The 21,050-nt window shown below is 37.4% G+C and overlaps 1 protein-coding gene across 19 annotated transcripts in view; it reads right to left on the reverse strand.

Annotated features, from left to right (window-relative positions):
* The window catches only part of THOC2 (THO complex subunit 2), a 132,794-nt gene that overhangs the window by 84,810 nt on the left and 26,934 nt on the right, over positions 1-21,050 (reverse strand). For all 19 annotated transcript variants that reach the window (XR_010139026.1, XR_010139025.1, XR_010139024.1 and 16 more), the window contains exons 4-8: positions 18,323-18,374; positions 12,554-12,624; positions 11,591-11,712; positions 10,891-11,024; positions 1,129-1,295 (exon numbers count right to left, since the gene is read on the reverse strand). Coding sequence is in view for 15 of the 19 variants with exons in the window: in XM_024240706.2 (XP_024096474.1) it covers positions 1,129-1,295; positions 10,891-11,024; positions 11,591-11,712; positions 12,554-12,624; positions 18,323-18,374 (546 nt within the window). In the remaining 4 variants the exon portion in view is untranslated. The remainder of the gene's footprint in view (positions 1-1,128; positions 1,296-10,890; positions 11,025-11,590; positions 11,713-12,553; positions 12,625-18,322; positions 18,375-21,050) is intronic.

Here is a 21,050-nt window from a genome sequence, read left to right on the forward strand (position 1 = left end):
CAGCATTTGCTCTTAAAGAATAAATAGGAGTTCACAAGATGAAGAAAGGAGAAGTGAGAGGGTTGGGTAAGAATGGTTTTTTAGTTATAAGGAACTACAGGAACAAAGGTTCATAGCAATATCTATATCTAAGTTCAAGAAATGGCTAGTCACTTAATATGACTAGAATATTAGATTTAAGAAAAAAATAACTATAAAGATAAGGCCGGAAAGAACAGTGCCAAATTGTGAAGAGCCATTTCTGCCACATTTGGAAGCTTGAATTTCATCCTAGAAGTAAAGGTTTTTGACCAGTGAAGTGCCTCAGTTAGGTCTCTTTAAGAAAGCAACAATAACAATAACATGAAAGATGGATTGAAGTAGAAATAATCAGAGACACAGATTAGCTTGACTGCTATTTTAGTGGCTTAAGCGAATGATATAAGATGTGCCTTGAATATTTATTCATGTCCCTAAAAAATTCCAATAGCCATTGTTTATAAAATAAAATTCTTGATCCAAGCACAGTGGCACACGACTGTAGTCCCAGCTACTTGGGAGGCTGAGGTGGGAGGATCACTTCGGACCAGGAGTCTGAGACTAGTCTGGGTGAGATCCCATCTCAAAATAAAAAATAAATAAATAAAAATAAGATTCTAACTCTTAACACAGTATTCAAAGCCTGTGACAATCTAAAGTACACATACCTTCCCAATTTCACTTCCTGTCCCTTCTTTTCCCATCTTACAACCCAGCCACATCAGATTATGAACCATTCCTTCTATCTCATATATATTCACACTGCCACATCTTGATTCTCACATTGTTTGTTACTTATGCAGAGAAAACCTTAATGAACTCCTATTCATCCTTCAAGGACCAGGTTTAAAAAAAGACACATCTATAAAGTCTTCCCTGACTCCACCTCTTCCAAGGCAAAACTTAATAATTCTTTCCTCTAGGCTTTCACATCACATCATTCATACTACCAATATAGTACTTATCACATTGCATTGTTAGCTATCCATTTATCTATCTCTTCTGCTAGAACGCCTGAGACCAATCATTTACAAATAAAACAAATTAAATTATACAAACAAGATTAAGAAATCAGTCTCTAAATATACATACATACACGTTTTTCTTTACCTGGTAAAACTTGAATTTGAACCCAAGAATATGACACAGTGTTTGCGGTTCACACATACTCATGTAAGATTCTAACAAAGATATAAAGAAGTCATCGTGTTCTGGCCTGCATTCAAACACTTCTAAAATGACATCCAAAACTCTATTGGGATCCAGATTAAAGCATCCTGCAACAGATGAGACATACAAAAATTTAAAAATGATTATACATCATTTCTAGTGAAGCCATTAATTTTCAGGAATAACTCATATAGCAAGATAAAAATGTTTTTAAAAACAACTTCCTTTACAAATTTGCTTCCTCTCTCCCAGAGGGAAATAAATCCACTACACATTTTTACAGATGAGAATGTGACTTTCCCAGAATCACAGAATGGGTTAATGACAGAGCTGGGTCAGTATAGTCCAGGACCAGTGATACCAGTCAAATACACATTCCTCTATGCCACACTTTGCCTCATCAGTTCTTGATTACTCGGGCTAGTGAAACAGGTCCACATTATTAATTCTTGGAAAAACACGAAAATCAAACAATGCATTTTACAAATTAAGCAACTAAAGGGTATTTTTTTTAATGTTTTAGGCAGAAGTATTTGGAATGCTGATAAACAGTTAAAAGTCCAGGTTCACAAAAGTGGACCATCATTTTTAAAATCTTTTTTTATCTTACATATACTACAGAACTATAAAATATACCACTGATTTATATCCATAGCTTTTAGTAGCATTCTAAAGGGAAAAGTGGTATGCTATTTATCCTAATAGATCAAAGAATACCAAGGGAGTTGGAGGCTCTTGGTTTACGTCAGTTCCCACATGCCTTTCATCAAGTTGAATGAGCTTCCAGTATTTTAAAATATGTATATTTCACTAAACATAGTCCCTAAATGCAAGCTAACCACTTCATTGGGCTAACAAATAAACACTGATTTCTTCTAACACTGGAGGAAAAAAGAACTGTGATAAATTTAGGGACATATGTTACATCTAAACACTTATACCTTATGGATGAGTTAGGGGATTTTTCCAAGAAAATTCCTATGTAACCTATTCCTGTCCCAACCCTTTGGTAAGGTGATATCTCCAGTTACTTATATTAACTCCACACTTATTTATATTAAATGCTATAAAACTAACGTCATTTCACGTTTCATACTACCTTAGCAATCACTTAGAAAACCAAATCCTCCAAATACAAGTTTTCCCTCTTTTTATGAGATCCAAACTTAAGAACACATTTTCTTCCGCTTCTCATACTAAGGAAAAGAAGGACTAAAGCAGTGATCATGTCTTACTCAAAAAAAGCTCCATATTTTCATAAACTCTCCAAAAAGACGTTTCCCTGAAGTTCTAGAAAGAAAACTTCTAAATATTTTTACCTCCCCCTGTACTTCCAAAAAGTATGGCCTATGAATATAAAAGTGATTCGAAAATAGCAATTAAGATCCTTAAATGCTGCTGATGGCAGTGTAAAATGGTACAACCACTTTGTAAAATTGGCAAGTTTCTTTAAAATTTAAACTTACACCTACCATATGACCCAGCCTAGGTATTTACCCAAGAGAAATAAATGACTATGTCAATACAAAGATTTGTACACAAATGTTCACGGCAGGTTTATCTGTAATATACAATACTCCTCAAATGTCCAACAACATATAAATGGATAAGCAATTTGCCATATAGGATAAGTGGAGTAAGGAAAAGTACAGTGGACATACTCAGCAATAAAAAGGGAAGAACTACTGATACAGGTAACAGTATGAAAGAATCACAAAATAATTATGCTGAATGAAATAAGCCAGTCAAAAACAGTACACACTGTATGATTCCATTTATAGACAAATTCTAGAAAAAGCAAATTAATCTACAGTAACAAAAAGCAGATCAGGCCAGGCGCGGCAGCTCATGCCTGTAATCTCTGCATTTTGGAAGGTCGAGGTGGGTAGATCACTTGAGTCCAGGTGTTTGAGACCAGCCTGAGCAACATGGCAAAACCCTGTCACTACAAAAAATTAGCCAGGCATGGTGGCACATGGCTGTAGTCCCAGCTACTCAGGAGGCTGAGGCGGAAGGATTACTTGAGCCCGGGAGGCAGAGGTTGCAGTGAGCCAAGAAGAAGAAAATTGAGGGGGAATGGGAGAAATGTGCACTGTCTTGTTTGTGGTGTTTTCGCAGATGTATACATATGTTAAAACTCAAATTGCACACCTTAAATATGTGCATTTTACTGTATGTCAATGAAGCCTGAACAAAGATGAAAAATGCCTTCACACTGCTGTAACACTGATAGATTATGGAAGTAAGATCTAGCAAATTCTCAAATCATGTAACTTCTCCTACATTAACTAAATATAAAAAATTAAATCACTAAATAAAAATGAATTAACACTCTATCACAGAAGACAAAAGAGACACTGAATATAATTTTTGGCAAACTGGCTGGCTTATAATTACCCATTAGGCTACATACACAAAACTCATAAAGAATAGAACAGCAACATGTTAGATTAAGATCTTTTAAGTGCTTCATTCACATTGCTTTTAAGTTTACATTTTCAGTACGCTGAAATGTGAACCACTAGCATTATGTTTTTTTTAACAGCATTACTCCATCAAGGCTATTCTATCAGTGACCTTTACTGTCAACTACCCACTTTCCTTCTAGGTGCAATTTAAGGCAGTAATCTGAAACAAGAGGTATGTGCACTTTTATTTATAACAGGTATCACCTTTGCATCTTTCATTAAAGAAAAACTGGCTCATGAGTTTTCTATTACATATCTCAGGTGCCGTAAGTCCAATTAATTTTATCCATAAGATAGAAAAGGTAGCCAATTGAAGGTTTAGAAAATTATTTTCATTTATTATTATTTTTAGAGACAGGGTCTCGCTCTGTTGCCCACGCTGGAGTGTAGTGGTGCATTCATAGCTCACTGCAACCTCACACTCCTGGGCTCAAGTGATCTTCCCATCTCAGCCTCCCAATTGGCTAGGACTACAGATGCAAACCAACATGCCTGGCTAACTTTTTTGTAGAGATGGGGTCTCACTATGTTGCCCAGGCTGGTCTCAAACTCCTAGTCTCAAGTGATCCTCCTGCCTTACCCTCCCAAAGTGCTGGGATTGCAAGCATGAGCCACCATGCCCAGCTGAAAATTATTTTTAAAATCTTAGCATTTTAAGTAACAGTTAAACTAGTTCATATACAGTGAGACTCTAATAATAATCAGTAAGTTTGAATATCCAAAATGTTTCCCTAATGGCAGCTGTAGTAGAATATAAGCAGTCTTGTATGCAAACATCTTAGAAGAGCTTTGTCCAGCCCAAGCATTGATAATCATGTGATCTTTAGCGAGATCACAGACCTAGCTCCCTACCTCTACCACCAGCTACATTAATACACACAGAAATTTATATATATACACATATATATATTTTTACGTATACATACATACACAAACACACAAACACACACACATATGTCTTTATGCCTTTTGAGGAACAAACAAGAAGCCATATTTAAAGAGAATAAGTGGAAAAATAAAGAAACTGCAGATCTACAATGGCCATAGATGCCCTCCTTCATTTAAATAAGTATTAAATAACTACCCACTATGTGCCAGGTGCTTGTGATTCTCCGGGAAAACAGAAGAGAGGAGGGGGAATAAACACAAAGAGGCAAGAGAAAATTTCAGGGGTAGTGGGAGGAATGTGCATTATCTTGTTTGTGGTATTTTCACAGACGTATACATATATTAAAAGTCAAATTGTACACTTTAAATATAAGCATTCTACTATATGTCAATGAAGCCTGAATAAAGCTGAAAAATTATAGCGATTAATAAAATGGTTACGCTACCCTTGAAGAGAGTTCACACCTTTTGAATGATACGTCTTTGAAGAAATGCACTAAAAAACAACTGGAGTTTCCCCAAAGACAGAAAAAATGACCAGTTATGTTACAGCGACACCAACTAGGGGCAAGAAATATGATCAAACTGACAATGACTGTTGTAGAAATTAGGCCAAATTGAGATCTTAACAGGAAAATAAAAGACCAAGATAATATTGCAGACATAACTAGGAGAGATGTCCAGCCTATAAATTTCAGGCAAGAAAACGGAATTATAGCCTCAATCATCATGTTCCTGAGAGAATGGACCTTAGGAGACAAAGAAAATCATGTTTTTAACAAAATGAAATGATCTACAATGTAGAAAGAGTTTCTTTAGAAGTAAGCTAATAAAAATCTATGCTAGACTATTTCTAAGAAAGACTATTTGCAAAAAAACTGCACATCTCAAAGCAAGAACCAATGAATAACAAAATAAAAGTATGATCTAAAAAACAGTAACAAGGCCAGGCATGGTGGTTCACACCTGTAATCCCAGCAATTTAGGAAGTCAAGGCAGGTGGATAGCTTGAGCTCAGGAGTTCGAGACCAACCAGGGCAACATGGCAAAACCCCGTCTCTACAAAAAATACAAAAATTAGACGGGCATGGTGTTGTGTGCCTGTAGTACCAGCTATTTGGGAGGCTGAGGTGGGAGGATGGCTTGAGTCCAAAAGGCAGATGTTGCAGTAAGCCAAGACTGTACCACTGCAATCCAGCTTGGGCAACAGAGCCAGACCCTGTCTCAAAATAAAAATAAAATAAATAACAACAACAAAAAACCCCTATAGTTGGAAACACTAATTGCTGTCTTCTTTTTCTTACTATGAAGGGAAAACTTCTAACATAGAGCCAAGAAACTTCAATAATGTAAAAATTTAAGTAAATAAGGCAGCCAACTTCCCTTTCAAAGAAATAGGAGAAAGGTGGCACAATAAGATGTGTCTAAGCTGAATGGACCCTATATTCAGATTGAACCAAAGATAAAATACTAAATACACTCAAAATCATGTAGTCAAAGGGGTAAAATGTCCCATAATCTATCCAAAAATAAAAATCATTTGGCTTAAGGATTTATTTTGTTTTTAATGTTACTCTGGTCACTTGAGAGACTGAAAAGGCAAAGACTCTCACTCTACCCTTCCCTAGCCAAATCTATACCCTTTGACACCAGGCAACAAATGAAGGTCTTGAGGTTTGGTGAAGAAAGTTCTGGTTCTGCGAGCAAAGGTAAAGGGGTTAGAGCCTAGGCCAAAAAGGTCCTGGAGCACTAAAATCCAAAACCAGGAAGAACCATTTTCACTCTCTAAAGCTACGCTCAAATAAGCTAGCTCCGTGATTAGCTGTTAGGCAGAACTTTTGATTTAGAGCAAGAATCAGCAAACTATGGCTTGTGGGTTAAATCCATTCAGCTGTCTGTTTTTGTAAATAACATTTTATTGGCACACAGTCACATTTATTTATGTACTATCTATAGCTGTTTTTACGCTGTTTTTACACTACAATGGCAGAATTAAGTAGTTACAACAGAAACCACATGGTCCACAAAGCCGAAAAATATTTACTATCTCACCCTTTATAGAAAACACTTGCTGACCACTGATTTAGAAGAAAGGAAAGGAAAGAACACTTAGCAACCACTTGTTTTTATTATATATATTTAAAGTGTATAGCATGATGCTCTGATTTTTTTGAAGGGCATCCAAAAGAGTAGAGTTCTTACAGTTTAGTTCAGCAAACAAAGGAGTCCACTTGTGATATCCTTTCCTCTAATTTCTAAAAGATGTTTTTTTGCCATCTTCAAGCTATGGCCACTTGTATGGTGTCTATGACTTGGCAGCTCAATAGTCTACTGTTCACTATTCATTCGTATTTAATAAGTTGTTCAAATTTAGTGTCAGATCACAATCACCATGCAGATGCATAATGGTTCTGCTTCGTTGCTTCCACATGCAGTAAATAGCCCCAAGTTATCCGGCAGAATATAAAAATTTTGATGTGCCAGAATCTTTTAGGAGCAAATAACTGCCTTTTTTTTTTTTTTTTTTTGGAGACAGTGTCTCACTCTGTCACCCAGGCTGGAGTGCAGTGGCACGATCTCGGCTCACTGCAACCTCCACCTCCTAGGTTCAAGTGATTCTCCTGCCCAAGCCTTCAGAGTAGCTGGGATTACAGGCATATGCCACCATGCCCAACTAATTTTTGTGTTTTTAGTAGAGACAGGGTTTCACCATGTTGGCCAGGCTGGTCTCAAATTCCAGACCTCAGGTGATCTGCCCACCTCGGCCACCCAAAGTGCTGGGATTACAGGCTTGAGCCACCTCATCCAGCCAAATAACTGCCTTTTAACTAAAGGATGATAAGTAAGGATTTATCCCGGTCAGACCAAGTACCCTAAAAGTATGTGCACCTAAAATGTATACTGCCCAAACTAGGTATCAGTTTCTGACACTGGCTGATGAAGGAGGTATTACCTGTCTAGACTGTTCCTAAACAGAAAACAATGGGAATAAACACAGAGAAACCCATCCAAAGAGGCCATGAAAAATAGGATGCTGGTCAGTGAGGTGTTCTGGACAGATGAGACAAGGCCTGGATGAAGTCTGCACTAAGAGGGACTCCAATAAATGCTAACAACACTGAAAGAATACTCATTGGAATTGAAGTTTCAACCTCTATTTTCACATCAATGAAAAGTTTCATTCAGGCCGGGTGCAGGGGCTCACGCCTCTAATCCCAACACTTTGGGAGGCTGAGGCAGGTGGATCACTTGAGGCCAGGAGTTCAAGACCAGCCCAGCCAACTTGGTGAAACCCCATCTCTACTAAAAACACACACACACACAAAATAGCTGGGCATGGTGGTGCACGCCTGTAATCCCAGCTACTCGGGAGGCTGAGGCACGAGAATCGTTTGAACCTGGGAGGCAGAGGTTGCAGATAGCCAAGATACCACTGCACTCTAGCCTGGGCAACAAAGCGAGACTCTGTCTCAAAAAAATAAAAGTTTATTTCTCAGACAATTGGGGGAGGAGGAAATCACGTAGTCAGAGATAAATAAACACTGAGACAAGGAGATGAACTTTCTAAAATTCTCCATGTCAGGAAAAAAATGCAAGAGTCAGTATAGATTATACAAGAATAGAGGAAATATTCATTCCTTTTTTACCCAGTATTTATTTATCACCTACATACCAAATATTAAGGATAAGGTACTAAACAAAACCCCAGTCCTCACAGAGCCTACATCACAGGTGGAGGGGGAGGAGGTACAGAGCATATTATATGGTGATATGTGCAAAAAAGAAAAATAATCAGGGAATAGCAGGGAGTTTTGACAGAGGTGGGCAGGGAAGGCTTCACTAAGAAGGTGACATTTGAGTGCTACTCGGTGGGTTAAAATATAGGTTTAGCCCAATAAATCAAATTGTTTATACTCATAGTCTGTCCATATACCTCATGAGCTTGCAGTTGTGTTTGTTACACTGTTCTTCAGAAATAGGATCATAGCCTGTTCTCTGAGAGTAAAGTTCAAGAAAAGTAAGTAGTGTACATTTTCTAGTAAGATAAAAGCACACCTTCAAGAAAAATCCCTCTTTGAAATGTTCCCAAAATAACAAAGGAATAAAAAGGTATAAACTCACAAGAAATAGAAGAAACAGATGTCAACAAAAAAGGATATAAAGTAAAAGAAAAAAAAAACATAGCATAGAATTTTTACGTGAGGAATACTATCTTAATTAAGTATGACAGGATACAAGGAAAGACAAACTTATAGCAAAGCAGTACTGACAAGCTTCTCAAGCTAGATCAAAAAACACTCAGGAAAGTGTGGTGCCTACCCTAGAAAGAACAGAAAGGGGCTGGGCACAGTGGCTCAAGCCTGCAATCCCAGCACTTTGGGAGGCCAAGGCGGGCGGATCACCTGAGGTCATGAGTTTGAGACCAACCTGGCCAACATGGTGAAACTCCATCTCTACTAAAAATACAAAAATTAGCTGGGTGTGTTGGCAGGCTCCTGGAGTCCCAGCTACTCGGGAGGCTGAGGCAGGAGAACTGCTTGAACCCGGGAGGCAGAGGTTGCAGTGAGCTGGGATTGCGCCACTGCACTCCAGCCTGGGTGACAGAGTGAGACTCCATCTAAAAAAAAAAAAAAAAGAAAAAAAAAGAAAGAAAGAACAGAAAGGAACTAAGGAACCACCATGGGAAGGTTTTTAAAAATGGGTCACTGCCACACAGTTAAGCAAGAGTCCCACAGCCCTAGGGGGCCACCCATCTTGATGTTAAATTGACAACTGGAAGAAACAACAAAGAAACTAGATCAGCTGCCAGAACTAGATTAACTTCAAAGAAAAGGGTAAATTTAAACAAAAGGCTATTTAGTTGGGCACAGTGGCTCATGCCTGTAATCCCAGTACTTTGGGAGGCCAAGGCAGAAGGATCGCTTGAGCCCATGAGTTCAAGACCAGCCTGGGCATAGCGAGACTCTGTCTCTTAAAAAAAAAAAAAATAAACAAAAATTTAAAAAATAGGCTGGGCACGGTGGCTCACGCCTGTAATCCCAGCACTTTGGGAGGCTGAGGCGGGTGGATCACGAGGTCAGGAGATCGAGACCATCCTGGCTAACACGGTGAAACCCCATCTCTACTAAAACTACAAAAAATTAGCTGGGCGTGGTGGCGGGCGCCTGTAGTCCCAGCTACTAGGGAGGCTGAGGCAGGAGAATGGTGTGAACCTGGGAGGCGGAGCTTGCAGTAAGCCAAGGTTGCGCCACTGCACTCCAGCCTGGGCGACACAGCGAGACTCCGTCAAAAAAAAAAAAATTAAAAAAATAAACTAAAAGCTACTTACTTGTTGGTAAGAACAAGGGTGATTATAGTAAATATAGTTTTAATTGGATTCCTACACAAAGCACTAGAGGAAGGAGATAAGGATTGGGACACCTTCTCCCTCTTTCTTAGTCATATATAAACTCCAAAAAAAGAGAAAGAACCAAGAAGCTGAGGATAAGCACCCCTAAGATACAACTAGTGAGGCACAAAATATGACTCCTCTGGCAGGTCTCAAGACCCAGATGCTGCAAAATCTTCCCTAAGATAGCACAACACCTAGCAAACAATAGAAAAAACTATTTCTACCTTAGGAAAATCTGGATTACCCTATTTTTCTAGTGCTCATTCATCTTTTCTACAGAAGTCAACTACTACTTCCAAATCCTCAATGCAAATAAAAAGAAAACAGTAATGCTACAGGAATTCTACTTAAAGGGTAGGGAGAGTAAAAACTTTCCTCTCTGTTACACTTTTACAACAGCTGTTGCACTTACTTTAAAAGGCTACTATAAAGATAAAATAAGTATCAAAGTCCCCTGTAAAGTTATTTTGAAAATCAAGTTCAAAATTACACATCTGTAGGTTTCAAAAGTTCACTGAAGATTTACTGTATTAAAGTTTTCATGTTTGCTTTTCGGTCCTCCATAAAATGGTTGAGAAATACTTAAAAATAGAAATACGAGAAAAACGTAGGGCACTCTATCAGAACAGTCCATCCTGTTCTTTGTCATCCATTCTCTTTTGAAAGTGTTGGCTTACCACTCAGGATCCCCTCCACAAAAAAGAAAGACTAGACAGAGCAGGACCTAATATTAACATACAAGTAATAGTGACAAAAAAATTTCTCACAAATATCATGCTAAATCTTATAATTACTGATAAACCGTTAAAAGTAAAAGCTAAACACCTCTCCCATTCCTTAACTGAAAAAAAAAAAAGTAGATGGAATGCACTCATTTTGTCTTTATGGATATTCTCCAATAGTTAAAATAACTTGTTATCTTAACAACACATACTATACAGATACATGTCTTACCTATTAAAGATTTGATATTTTCTAAGATTAAATCACTAGTAATACTTCCAGATAAATCTTGCCCCAATTCAGCAATCAGCTTGGCATAACCTTCATTCTCTTCTCTTAACAAATTGAATTTTTGCTGCTTATAACTGAAATCAGATAAATACCATTAAGGGGATAAAATTAATTTTTATTAACAAGCTTGCACAGAGTACTGTATTCTCACTGAATTTTCTTATCTCCAACCTACAACAATCATAAGAATAGTTGTTGAAAGTTTACCTCTTTGTGTACCTTTTAGAGTAGAAAATAACAGTGATTCATATGAGAACCCCAATATTAATTACATAGGGAAAACCAGTAACACAAGAAAAGGATATTGTTAACATCAGGGAACAATAACATATCACTATTTCCATCTCTAAGAATATACCCTGAGTATAGCCACAGTCATAAATTATTTTATTGCTAATGATGAAAGCATAAGTATTATTTTAACTTTGAATATGGGCAAAAGTAACAATGGTTTTGCACAGGTAAAGGTCACTGATGACTCAATATTAGGCTACTTTTAGAAGGCAAAAAACACAAGACATGCTAACCACAAACAAAAAAAACAATCTTCAAAGTCCCCTTAGAAGCTACTAGCATTCAAAATATGAACGAAAAAACATACTCAGCTACTTGATCTGCAACATAAGATACGTGTACTTACAAGAGTTTTGTCTTGATTTTAACTGACTTTTGATTGAATTGCTGTGATTGTTTGATAAGCCCTAATGATTCCAGTGTTTCTGGATCCAGGCGTTCCTTTAGAACTGTGTCTGAAACTAAATACTGTATTAAAAAATATTAAAGGTCATTTATTCCTTAGCATTGCATCCACAACGTTAAATATATTCAAACTAAAGCTTCCTAAATAAGAATACAAAAATAACATTCTCTATATAACAACGTACAATTTATAAAAAGGCTTAGAAGTTCAATTTAACAAATATTATGACTCCAAATATTGAAATATTTAATAAACAGCTTTCAAAAAATTCACTATAAAATTATATGCATGTTGTATACTGCCTATAAATGACAAGGACTACAGATGAAATTTTCAATATGACTGCATTTGGCTTATCTGGATTTTCACCTAATACAGCACTTAATAGCCTCCTACTTTAAGTTAAATTCTAGTATAGCAAAGATAAGCACCTTCTTCCAGGTCTGAACCATGGCAGTTCTCCCTGTTTCTAAATTTATGAACACAAATGGTTTACCAGACAACAATCATGGCAAGTTCTAGAATTTATCATTTTTAAACTACCTCTATTCTTTTACTCTTTGCTTAACAGTTTATGAGGAAAAAAAATCCATTTAAAAGCTGTCTACAATCATTTCTACTTACTTTATAAATGCTTACCTTTTTCTTAGGAACTTACTAGGTCAGGAATATCACCAAAGGTTTTAAATGTATAGATAGTTTAAGTGATATGGATATGGTTACATGCTTATTTCATAGAAACAGCATGTCTTATTTCACAAAACATTCTATTTCAAAACCCAAATCTCACCTTATGAGAAAAGTCAACTGAATGTCAATATCCTCCTCCATTAACATGATTAACTTCTATTACAACTGTTTAATGCAGATTTTTAAAAGGGAAAAATATTTTCAAAAACTTACCAAACATGCTAATACCAACTGTGTAAAATAGTCTCTCTTGCTTTTTTCTTCTAAACAATTTGTCTCAATATCTATAATGATGAACAAGAAAAAAGTTTGATTGATTTATCTAGACTCCCCACCACTAAAGTAAGATACTTATTTTATTTAAAACTAACTAATTTTAAAATGCCTCAATCTGAATTTGGAAAAATTCAAAACTATGGTAACATGAGCTGTTATATGAATGCTTTAATTTCTCCTAAAACTGGAGATTGACTCTGTGACCTATGACAGATCCATAAAACGGTACATCAATTACACTGGAGCTACCTGCTATGGCAATGGAAGCGACAAAGCTTCAAAAAATATTGTTTGCAAAAAATGAAACATTCAAACAAAGTTTAAATGACCACTTGTCAGAGATGCTTAAAAAAAAAAAAAAAAAAAAAAAAAGGTTATTTTAGGTGGAAAGTTGAACAGGGTTATAACAAAGATTTCTCCTAACTCTAAAGATCCTAATACTCAGGCTGGGCGCGGTGGCTCACGCCTGTAATCTCAGCACTTTGGGAGGCCAAGGCGGGCGGATCATGAGGTCAGGAGTTCAAGACCAGCCTGACCAACATGATGAAACCCTGTCTCTACTAAAAATACAAAAATTAGCCTGGGGTGGTGGCACACGCCTGTAATTGCAGCTACTCAGGAGACTGAGGCAGGAGAATCGCTTGAACCCGGGAGGCGGAGCTTGCAGTGAGCCGAGATCGTGCCACTGCACTCCAGCCTGGGCGACAGAGCGAGACTCTGTCTCAAAAAAAAAAAAAAAAAAAAAAAGATCCTAATACTCATGAAGATCAAACCCATGACTTTCGCCACCCTGGTCAAATTACCATGTTCTAACCAAGCTACCTGGCCACCAACCTTATGAAAAGACAGTATTAAATATTTTTGGCCGGGTACAGTGGCTCACACCTGTAATCCTAGCACTTTGGGAGGCCGAAGCGGGTGGATCACCTGAGGTCAGGAGTTCAAGACCAGCCTAGGCAACATGATGAAACCCCGTCTCTACTAAAAATACAAAAATCAGCTGGGCTCAGTGGCACGCATCTGTAAGTACAGCTACTAGGGAGGCTGAGGCAGGAGAATCACCTGAACCTGGGAGGCAGAAGTTGCAGTGAGCCGAGATCGTGCCACTGCACTCCAGCCTGGGTGACAGAGTAAGACTCTGTCTCAAAAAAAAAAAAAAAAAAAAAAAATTAACATCTTATCTTGAATTATAATTCTAGTCAGTAAATAGAAATTATTCAAAATTTTTATCTTCCCACTGAAATATTTAAAAACTGAGAGTTTCAGTAACTTATTCAGAAAATTTGTCAAAAAATTTTCTGATCTGAAGTGTGGAAGAAAAAAAACAATTAGTGCCAAATGCCAAGCACCAAAAATTTCAACCAGCATCGGCAGGATTACAAACAAGGCTGATCTCAGGATTACTGCTTTAACTGATTATATACTATTAACCTAATTTTACAGTCAACTCATAATTTAGAATATGCTATAAAGAGAAGCACTGGTTTTAGTGAAGTAATAAAAATTGTCATCTACATGTTCTACTGCCAACACTGAGAATCAAAAGAGAAGGGGATTTTTCATCAAGCATATCCACATTTTCCTGGCCCTTGACTTTCCCTTCTTGGACAGTTGCCATTTCTACATATCCTGGCCACTGTAGCTAAGCACACAGTTAGCTCATGTGTATTAAGGAAATTTTAGGGTGTAATTTACGCAATGTAAATTACAGTACAATCTCAATTTCTCATTAAGACTTTTAACCCATGTGTATCTCACCAATCCTTTTCAGGGACTCCCAATTGCTACCCTGCTATCTGGTTTTCTGGTCCCTCCTCAGTCTAGAACTTTAAAGATACTGATTTTAAGGGATTGGGGCTAAACTGGGCCCATTCTTTTACCCAACATCTATCTATACTCCAGGGCCCTAAAGTCCCTAAGATCTACCTCTCAAGGTCCCTAAGATCAGGGGCACTGGATGGCAGATTCATCCTCTTCAAGTCAAGTCTCTCTTCTCTCAGCCACCTAACCTGATTAAGACACTTATCCTCTGAGGGTTTGTGAACCTGGAATGAATTATTTTAGCTCATTAATCTTAATTCTTAGAATTGGATAAATTACTTAAATGTCTAACCATTCTCTTGGGTTCTGACAATGTTAGGAAACGCTTAATAGAGTCTCAGTAAATTTCTTAGCTGAGCTATCTCAACAATCAGTACAGGACTCTATTATCCCAACTGTACCTTCCCTGGTTTCTTTATTCTTTTTGCTCTAACTCATAACACCATTCTAATAAACTCATTTATTATCCCTGACTCCTTTACCTCGAATAAATTCTCTTTAATTTCCCCTATGATTTTAATAAAAAGCCCTCAGCTATTTCCAACTCTAGTGCCCAGCATCACCAATTACCTACCCCAGCCCAGAGGTCCCGTCAGCATATCAACTTACAGCAGAATCCCCCTTTCTATAGCTCTCATGCCCCCTCACCTTCATACTATTAGTCTGTTAAAGTTGCTATCAGCCGGGCATGGTAGCTCAAGCCTGTAATCCCAGCACTTTGGGAGGCCAAGGCAAGCGGATCACCTGAGGTTAGGAGTTTGAGACCAGCCTGGCCAACAGGGCGAAACCCTGTCTCTACTAAAAATACAAAAATTAGCTAGGTGTGCTGGCACATGCCTGTAATCCCAGCTACTCAGGAGGCTGAAGCAGGAGAATCACTTGAACCCGCGAGGCGGAGGTTGCAGCAAGCCGAGATTGCACCACTGCAACTCCAGCCTGGGCAACAAGAGTGAAACTCGGTCTCAGGGTGGAGCTGGGGGCGGTGGGGGTGGGAGGGGCGGGGGGGTGGTGGGGAGGGAGTTGCTATCTTAACCAGGAAAGTGCAGCTCTAATTTCCCTTGTAACTGTCAACATTTAGAATGACAATATGATGTAATAAAAAGATCACAGGCTGTGGAGCCAAAGGGACCCAGGTTCAAATTCTGCCTTACTGGCTTGCATGGCCTTGAAAAATCACCGCTTCACTGAACCTCATTTTTCTGATCTGTACTCCTACCACCTTTACAGGAGTTGATGTAAGGATTAAAACAAAAATTAAATGCTTAACACAATGCCTAGAACATGGAAGGTACTCTAAAAGCAGAACTTAAATTGTTTTTATTATTATTGTCTTCATCATCATCATTATTAGAGGTAGCTCGCATTCTTATTCCTATTCCCCAGCCTTGATCTGGGGTCACACTTGAATCATTTTTTTTCTGCCAAGGGTGAGGGTGGGTGAGTGAGGGGGCAGGTGAGGGAAATCCTCTTTCCAAGTTTACCATCATAATCTTGCTTATAAAAATGGACTGGATAGGCCAGGCATGGTAGCTCACGCCTATAATCCCAGCACTTTGGGAGGCCAAGGTGGGCAGATCACTTGAGGTCAGGAGTTTCAGACCTGCCTGGCCAACATGGTGAAACCCCGTCTCTACTAAAAATACAAAAAAATTAGCCAGGCGTGGTGGCACGCACCTGTAATCCCAGCTACTCAGGAGGCTGAGACAGGAGAATCACTCGAACCCAGGAAGCAGAGGTTGCAGTGAGCCAAGATCGTGCTACTGCACTCAGTCTGGGCAACAGAGCAAGACGCCATCTCAAACAAAAAATGGACTGGATAGGCTAAGAGAAATTTCCCAAAAGCAACCAAGCATCATCTTCATGAATTCATGTTACTCGTAAAAGACAATGACTTGTAACAATAGTTCATATTACTAAATAACTATGAAGGGAAAAATATAACCTAGTAAGTCAATAAAGAAATTACTAGGGCCAATAAGCTGATAATTGATGATTACCCAAAGAAAGATATACTCCCAACACTATCAAGGAACAATAGCTTCCACAAAATGTTACCTACAAGTCAGTCTTACAGTCTTACGAATTTATAGTAAAAATATTTTTAACCGAAACTTGTTTCATGATGTATTTATTTGTTAAAAAAAAAAAAAGGTAATATCTTTAGTGCCTCACTAAAAATTTCAGCTTAAAACATTTTTTGGTTGGCTTACATCAATCCAACAGATACCATGAACATATACTCTATCATCCACACCAGGATAGTTACGAGAGTAAAAGAGGGTACTATTAATAATTAGCCAGTGAAAACAAAACAAAACTGGGACATGTGGTCATCTCATCAATGGTCTTCTCTTTTCATTTATCACTCCCAGTCCACATACATTTTGACCTACTCCCAACATTACCGGGAACTTATGAAATCCGAAACTTCCTGAAGGATCAAGCACCAGCATTTATATTTGTCAAGAACAAATTCTACATTCTCAGTAAGATATTTAAGTAATTTATCCAATTCTAAGAATTAAGATTAATCAGCTAAACAATTCATTCCAGGTTCACAAACCCGCAGAGGATGTCTTATTTTAAAGTGAATATTGGCCGGGTGCAGTGGCTCACACCTATAATCCCAGCACTTTGGAAGGCCAAGGTGGGAGCATCACTTGAAGCCAGGCATTCAAGACCAGCCTAGGCAACATAGCGAGACTCTGCCTCTAAAAACTAACTAAATAAATAAAATGAACAAAATAATGTTTGGCAATGTCTTCTATTAGATTCAAAGTTACAGAAAGCACAAGACTGGGCCTAGTGCAGTGGCTCATGCCTATAATCCCAGCACTTTAGAAGCCTCAGGTGGGCAGATCGTTTGAGCCCAGGAGTTCCAGACAAGCCTGGGCAACATGGTGAAACCCCATCTCTACCAATATATATATACAGATATATATAATATATATTACATATATACACATATATAACATACATATATTATATATACACATATATAATATATATTATATATCTGTATATAGATTATATATGTGTGTATATATATATATTTTATATGTATATATATATTTTAGCAGGGCATGGCGGTGAGATAGGAGGATCACTTGAGCCCAAGAGGTTGAGGCTGCAGTGAGCCAAGATCACACCCCTGCAGTCCAACCTGGTCGAAAGAGTAAGACCGTGTCTCAAAAAAGAGAAGAAAAGAAAAGAAAGCACAGGACTGACTGACGGGAAAACTGTGCTCAGTTATTTTCATCTAGATCTAAAATTAGAGAAAAAAAATTATAATAAACATTATTTTCTAAATCCATGCCATGGGACACTACATTTCATTCAAAGTCACAGAAATACTCCTTTTTTTATCTTGCATGAATCCTTATTTATTCTGGAAAAATAAAGAAGTTGCTATTCCCAAAGCTGGTTTCTCATCCTCAAAACAAAAGTACTTTTGATTACTTTGGCTCTTCTTGCTCTTTCTAAAATTAAGAAGAATCAAAAGAGTACAAGAGCAAAGTAAGTATTTCTTGAGTGTCCTAAGTCTGAGATTCTGACATCATTCATTGAAAACCTGCATTGAATAAGATTATTTGGTTACCAAAATCTCAGAAAACTTGGCCTTTTAACTGGAAATGACTTGATCTAGCTCAAATTTATACAAATCTACATTGTCAAAAACTCAAACAATTTGAATTACACCTCTAAAGCTTGTTTATAACATTGATTATGACATTTGACTTATATTGCTATATTCTCTACAAAGAATCAATTTGCTTCTAGACTTGCAGAAATATTTATAAAATTCTTAGTTTAAAACATTTTATTTAACAAACATTTGATTTACCAAACAGCACATTACAGGTGAAATAAAGGCTTAATACCTACCTAATATGCAGAACACATCAGCAAGAATGGAGGGCATATCCTCACGAAATTCCTAATTTTAAAAATATAATTACAGTAAATAGCAAAAATCCACACAGCAAGTATTAGGGTTTCATAATAACACTCTTCTGTGAAACTTAAAAACAAAAAATGGCTGGGAGCAGTGGCTCATACCTGTAATCCCAGCACTTTGGGAGGCCGAGGAGGGCAGATGACTTGAGCCCAAAAGTTTGGGACCAGCCTGGACCACGTGGTGAAACCCCATCTCCACCAAAAAAAAAAAAAAAAAAAAATTAGCCAGGCGTGATGGTGTACTAGCTACTCAGGAGGCTGAGGTGGGAGGATCATTTGAGACCAGGTGGTGGAAGCTGCAGTGAGCCAAGATCGCACCACTGCACACCACCCTGGGCAACAGAGGAGACTCTGTCTTTTAAAAAAAAAAAAAAAAAAAAAAAAAAAAAAAAAAAATTGATTACCAGGTGGTGCTGAAAAAAAATTTTTTAAAAACAAAAACCCCATCATTATATTGACAAATATTAAAATTCTTCAAGTAAACTTTCATAACAAAGAGGAAGAAGCTAATGTTTGCAAAAAATGTTTAAATGTCTACCATGAAATAACTTGATAAAAAAAACAGAAACCTAAACAAGCACTTTAGGAAATATTAAAGAGCACAAATGAGCAACATTTTTCCAAAGAAGTTTCGTTTTAGAAATCACATGAATTTAGAGTACCTCATACCTACCTAAAGGAAGACTGTTAAAAACTGTATATTTTTCATCCAAGACTTTAAATGTTGTGCTCATGCCTGAGTCAATATTTGATTTATGCAAAAATCATAATGGTATCAGAAAAACAGAAATCTTGAAAATACAAAACCGGCTAAAAAGCTAAAAGCTGGTTTGGGTGGTTTTCAGTTTCAGGAGGTACATGTACAGGTTTGTTACATGAATATATTTCGTAATGCTGGGGTTTGGGTTTCTATCGAATCCATCATCCAAATAGTGAACACAGTACTCAATAGGTAGTTTTTCAACCCTTATTCCCCTCCTCCCTCCCCACTTTTTTGGAGCTCAATATTCTCTTTATTTTCTTTATTTACTCTTGTAGCCTTCGGAGAAAATGACCCAAAATCGGGCCAGGCACAGTGGCTCACGCCTGTAATCCTAGCACTTTGGGAGGCCGAGGCAGGCGGATCACAAGGTCAAGAGTTCAAGACCAGCCTGGCCAACATGGTGAAACCCTGTCTCTACTAAGAATATAAAAACTAGCCAGGTGTGGTGGCATGCGCCTGTAATCCCAGCTACTCGGGAGGCTGAGGCAGGAGAATTGTTTGAATCTGGGAGACAGAGGTTGTAGTGAGCCAAGATTGTGCCACTGCACTCTAGCCTGGGTGACAGAGCAAGATACTGTCTTGGAGAAAAAAAAAGAAAAGAAAAGAAAAGGATCCTCCTGTTTCTGAATAAAAACTTCAGCATTATTCTAGACTTGTCTCTTGACTTTCCACTCCCACACTCAATTTTAGGGCTATTTTCCATTAGAAGGGATCATAGTTCACTTATTGCAGTTAACAGTTTGCTGGCAGTACAGCAACCCTAAAATTAGCCTATTTTCAGAAACTAAAAGAAATTCTAAAGAAAAATCTGGCAGCTGCAAGGAGACGTACAAGTTACTCTTCTGTGGGTAAGATACTAGACAGTATATAGTACTAAGAGAAAGCCATGACAAAGACAATCAAGCTGCAGAAGTATCTATAAAGACATCATTGAGTATTCAAAAGAAAGAAGAAGCTATGTAAGAATCAAACACATACATCAAATTCACTTGAACTATCCATTTTCAATAAATGAAAAAAGAATCAGAATCAGATCCCATAAACAAACTAAAACCTATACCAATGCTCAATTTACAAAATTAAATAACCTTGTCAATCAGATTTTAGCCTCAAATTTCTTAAGGGCTCTGAACTCTGGTTATGTCTATTTAAATGCAAGTACTCAGGCCACTTGAAGATCAGAAATAGAGTAAGATAAGAGTTTTCAAAAATGAAATATTAGTTGTTTAAGAAAGATTGGTAGCAACTGAATTTTTTTAACGTTAAAAAAAAAAAGGAACTTGACTACTCCAACATGAACTAATTCTGTTGTTATCAGCTGGCGATAATTTAGAGACAAAAGGGAAACTCACTGAATTCCTACTGCTCAAATACACCCCAATATGGGGTGGAAAATCACAACAGCTAAACTTAGAATTTCCTTAAGACTATCCCTGGGAAAGCACAAAAAACATACAAATATTACCTCCCCTGACAGAAAAAAAGGCTACAGAAGATTAAAGAAACACAGTAAGAGAAGTTCAGATTGAGACCAAGAAGCTTCAAATCCCACACCTTAATAAAACCTATTATAAAAGCTATTCTGAATTTTATTTATATACAAGTTCATTATAAATGTATATATACACATATATACACAGACACAAGATAATTTTATTTATATACAAGTTTAAAAGCCAGCTTAATAATAAAAGAACAGCACACCACTTGTAAAACCTCAAGCTTAACTACTGGTTTACAATTTGAAAGCCCATCTTCCAATTCAAATGGCAAACCACCATGAAAAATATTTGGTCTGAATCTAACTTAAATTCTCCAATAAATGAAGGAGTGAAACAGAATAACCATGTAAAAGAGTTTTTTTTAATCTAGTCAATATTTTTTAAACCATAA

Source organism: Pongo abelii, chromosome X (genome assembly GCF_028885655.2).
Source record: "Pongo abelii isolate AG06213 chromosome X, NHGRI_mPonAbe1-v2.0_pri, whole genome shotgun sequence".
Taxonomy (NCBI): domain Eukaryota; kingdom Metazoa; phylum Chordata; class Mammalia; order Primates; family Hominidae; genus Pongo; species Pongo abelii.